The sequence below is a fragment of the Neophocaena asiaeorientalis genome, unplaced genomic scaffold (genome assembly GCF_003031525.2).
Source record: "Neophocaena asiaeorientalis asiaeorientalis breed wild unplaced genomic scaffold, Neophocaena_asiaeorientalis_V1.1 scaffold761, whole genome shotgun sequence".
NCBI classification, from domain to species: Eukaryota; Metazoa; Chordata; class Mammalia; order Artiodactyla; family Phocoenidae; genus Neophocaena; species Neophocaena asiaeorientalis.
In genome coordinates this window covers 79,091-83,745 of record NW_020174818.1, presented here as the reverse complement: position 1 = coordinate 83,745, position 4,655 = coordinate 79,091, and the positions used below count along the sequence as shown (strand labels likewise).

Below are 4,655 nucleotides of genomic sequence, written 5' to 3'. Positions count from 1 at the left end.
CTCCTTCACTGCCTGCAGTTCTTGACTTCCCTGGGTCTCTTCGACATTAGGGCCCACTGGCGGCTTCTTCACAGTCACAGCTCCTGAGTATATGCTGACCATGGCGGCTGCCCTCAGTTTCTCCATCTGTCTAGTGGAGGTTATGGTCCCCAGCTCTTGCGTGAGCCTCTCTAGGCCTTGAAGAACCCTGGGGGTCAGTAAGTGCCAGAGAATGAGAAACAAGCCACACAATTCTACGCGGGAGCTCAGTTTTGAATTTGCAAACTGCTGGGACCTCACTGTACAAGCCGGCAGGGCGCTGAGAATGTTTTTTTTCCAGTTTTTAATCAGTGCCCAGTAGTGTGAATACAGCCTCTCTGCTGAGACTTGACAATGCAGTGAGATCTGGAGTTCCCACGGCAACAGGAACTAACTCATCCCAGGGCTTTTTGAGTTATCAGTCGGCCCACATTTCACAAAGGTGATCAGCGTGGGCTCGACAGCTCTTAGAGGCCTTCTCTGAAAGCACTCCGTGTATGTACTACCTGGCAGGCCACCATCCCGCCCCCCTGCCCCGTGCCCCTTTTGGATTCAAGCCTCTGGAACATTCCTATTTGCTGAACACAATTGAATGATCTAGTTTTTTGTGCTGGCTAGGGTGTGGTATATATGGGGGTTGTCTCTAAGGGGCTTGGGGGTCTCTAGGCCAACTGGTGAGTGAGGCCATGGACGTTCAAGATCCCCAGTTCCTGCCACTTGGTTTCTGCTGGGAGGCTGAGCCCCAGACTGGGAAAAGGAGAGCATTTATCATGAGCCGGCACCATGTTAAGCACCTTTATCATAACTGAGAGGAAGTGTTAACACACATTTTGTAGATGAGGAAACTGAGGCTGGGAGAGGTGAAGGTGATTTGTTTAAAACCACACAGCTGGGATGTAACTGCGCCATGGTTTGAACTGGTTTGTTTATCTCCAGAGCCTGTGCTTCTTGGACCATGCCATGCTACCTCCTTGGCAATACTTTGACTTGTCCTACTCAGTAGAAGCCTCTAGGTAGGGAGCAAACTTTCCCTATCATGTTTTAGTAAGCTTAGTTCAGGACTTAGAAGATGAATGGCAGTAAAATAATCAAACCTCAGTTGCTTATCTGAGAATTTCCAGGTGATGCCCAATCCATCAGGGACTTTCCTGGGACTACAAGGAATTTTCTGGCATGGGTGGCCTGGGCAAGGAGAGCATCCAGTATCATGCCTTCCTTGGCAATCCTATGAGAGTCATTCCTTTATTCAATGATGAGTGTCTGTCATAGTCTCCTTCTTACCAGAGAGGCACTCCCTTGAGCTTTAGGCCGGGTAGGGGAGGAACCTTTGTACTGGCACACTGCTCCATACAGGCTTCTAGAAGTCTCAGGGTACCTTGCTCAATGCCTTTCTGATATCTAGCATCCCTTCTCCATCCTAGCCCTGGCTCTAGAGCAGTGGTCCCCAACCTTTTTGGCACCAGGGACTGGTTTTGTGTAAGACAATTTTTCCACAGACTGGGACGGTGGTGGGGGAAAGGATGGTTTCAGGATGATGCAAGCGCATTACATTTACTGTGAGCTTTATTTCTATTACTATTACATTGTAACATATAATGACGTAATTACACAACTTAGCATAATGCAGAATCAGTGGGAGCTCCGAGCTTGTTTTCCTGCAACTAGATGGACCCATCTGGGAGTGATGGGACCACCTCGGCTCCACCTCAGATCATCAGACGTTAGATTCTCATAAGGAGCACGCAACCTAGATCCCTCGCGTGTGCAGTTCACAGTAGGGCTCGCGCTTCTGTGAGAATATAGTACTGCCGCTGATCTGACAGGAGGTGGAGCTCAAGCCATAATTCGACCAATGGCCAGCGGCTGTAAATACACATGAAGCCTCCCTCGCTCACCTCCTGCTGTGTGGCCCGGTTCCTAACAGGCCATGGACTGGTACTGGTCCGTGGCCTGGGGGTTGGGGACCCCTGCTCTAGAGTGTCAAGATGGCCCAAGCCTGAGAGTCCAAGGGTTAGGGAAGTCAAGGTGAAGGAGTCTAGATCTTTGTCCACAAAATCAAGCGGGGCACCAGAACATAGTCACATCTCCTATAGTGAGAGCACAGGAAATTGAGACGGGCCAGGCTGCAGACCACGGTTTCTCAAACTCCATGCTCAGTCCTGGTGGGATGGTGGCTTTCTTGCTGATTTGGCTCTTTCTAGGGCTACTCTGTTTTAGGGTTGGAGTAGCTCCCTGCCTCAGACCCTCAACAGGCAGGATCCCCAAGTGCATATTCTTGCTGACCTAGCACACTCAGAGGATCAATCTTTGTTGATGCTAATCAGTTGGGGGCACTCTTGGGACAGGAGAGCCTTCTAAGCTATGGAGTCAGGCCTGGTTTCCTATGCTGCCTTTGCCACTTTTTAGCTACCTGGACAACTGCCTTGACTATCTTTTTCTGTTAAAATGGATAATACAACCTAGTTTCTGGATATAGAATAAAATGAGCTACCTTGTATAAGGTATTTGGCTCTGAACCTTACACACAATTGAAGCTCTAAATTGTAACTTACCGACTCTCACCTGCATCACCTTTCACCTGTGTCTCGCTCCCTAAACTGCATTGATGAGCTTTCCACCAGGGTCAGTATCCACAGGAAGTTCTTTCTGGCCTTGCAGTGGGGAACCCTTCCCTCCTTGGCTGGCTCCACCCCTACCCCCACCCCAGTCAGTCTGGTCTCAGAGTGGCTAGCTCTACTCCTGTTGCATCACAGGAGTGGATAGAGGGAACAGAGTCCCTTGTTTTGACCCCTTCCTGCTTCAGTGACAGGAGGGCTGCAGAGAGGGATTAGTGAGCTAATTAGAAATGATTGTATCTCTTGGCATTAATTAGCAGTGCTGTGGGCTTGCAGTATGCACTTTGGAATTGAACCCCCTGCGGGACAGCATGGCAGGGAGCCCTCTGCACTGATTAGAAATGATGGAACAGGTTTGGGTAGGCACAGTAAGGGCTACCCTCTCAAGGTATCTGGGCTGTCTGACTCAGATCCTCTATACCTTTATGACTGGGCCTCAGTCTCCTCTTCTGTAAAATGGGACCAGTGGACATGAGAGAAATTTCACTGGGGTCATTCTACATAGGACACTAAGGTCTGTACCTCAGGGCTCTTGGCCCAGGAACAAAGGGGTTTTAACTGATAAGTTAACAGCAGGCCAAATCAGGCCCCTGGAGGGACCTTGGATTCTAGCCAAGAAATGTTCTCTAAAGTTATGCTTCTTGACTCTAAAAGAGCCTGTGGTCTTGGCCTTCTGGGGAGACACATAGCAAGTGCCAAGGAGAGCATCTTTGCTCACTGGATTCATTGAGCACTGCAGGTAGGAAGGTAAGGGTTGAGCTTGAGCCAGCTGTGGCCAAAGAGTGGACACTTCACTGGCCTAGCACCTCTCCTCCCCAGGTGCTCTTGGCAAGGTCCAGTCCCCAAAGGAGCCGAAGGTGCTGCATGATGAGGGCCAGATGAGGCACTGAACAAAAGGGCTAATGGCTGGCAGGAGGTCAGGATGTGTCAGCTCCACTGGGACCTTGGGAACTACAGTGACCGTCTGCCTGTTCTATGCTTTGTTTTCGGTTTCTCCATGCAGCTCGGATTGGGAAAATGAAACGGAGGAAGCAAGATGAAGGGCAGGTATGTCCCCTGTGCAGCCGCCCCCTGGCAGGATCGGAGCAGGAGATGAGTAGGCATGTGGAGCATTGCCTTTCTAAGGTAGAGGGGCCATCACCACCTCCCTCCCCTCCCCTCTCCTCCTTCCCCTGACACTAGCTGCTGACTGCCTCCAGATCTATGGGCTGTTGGGGTCTCTCTGTGGTCTCAGCAGCTTCTTACTCTCTGTTCTTTGCTCTCTTCCTTTGCTTTCGCTCTCCCACTCCTCCCCTGGGGCTCCAGTGGAAAACTATTGGGGAAAAGCCCAGGTCTTTGACCTCTAGATTGGTTTACTTCAAAGGAGCCCTAGAGCTGGGGGCCTGTGGGGCACACTGCATCTTGGGGCTAGGGCTGTGCCTTCCTTGCAGGCCCTGGGGAGCAGGTAGGGATGGCCTGGGACCCGCATGATCCTGCTCTGCTCTTCACAGAGGGAAGGCTCCTGCATGGCTGAGGATGATGCCGTGGACATCGAGCATGAGAACAGCAACCGCTTTGAGGAGTATGAGTGGTGCGGGCAGAAGCGGATACGGGCCACCACTCTCCTGGAAGGTGGTTTCCGAGGTACAAGCAGCTGACACATAGGCAGTGGCACTCGGGTGGCCAGGCCTCTGCTGGGTATCCATCTGTTGGGAGCCAAGAGGCCAGGGCTGGTGGCTGGTCATTCCACCACGTGCGAGCTGGTGGGGCTCCTTTGTGACCGTGCTGCCTGCCTGTGATGTGCATATTAAAATGGATGTATTTGGGTGGGGAAATGGAACTGTGAGGCTGCAGGCTAGGAGTGACGAGGGGGTCTCTCAGCCTCGGGTGATGCATTGAAGGTGACAGCCAAGCCACGTTAGCACCTGCATAAAATATTAAAGGGACGGTTATGCATTTATCACTCCATCCCTCTTAAGGCTGATAAATGAGAATCCAGCAACATGCTGTACACCTCCAGCACTGGGGGCCCCGAGGGCTTCC

General features: G+C 51.5%; 1 protein-coding gene across 1 annotated transcript in view; it reads left to right on the top strand.

Annotated features, from left to right (window-relative positions):
- Nucleotides 1-4,655, top strand: part of RNF220 (ring finger protein 220) — a 214,832-nt gene that overhangs the window by 195,952 nt on the left and 14,225 nt on the right. Inside the window, exons 6-7 of the mRNA XM_024760366.1 lie at nucleotides 3,637-3,680; nucleotides 4,124-4,256. Of these exons, the coding sequence (XP_024616134.1) occupies nucleotides 3,637-3,680; nucleotides 4,124-4,256 (177 nt within the window). The remainder of the gene's footprint in view (nucleotides 1-3,636; nucleotides 3,681-4,123; nucleotides 4,257-4,655) is intronic.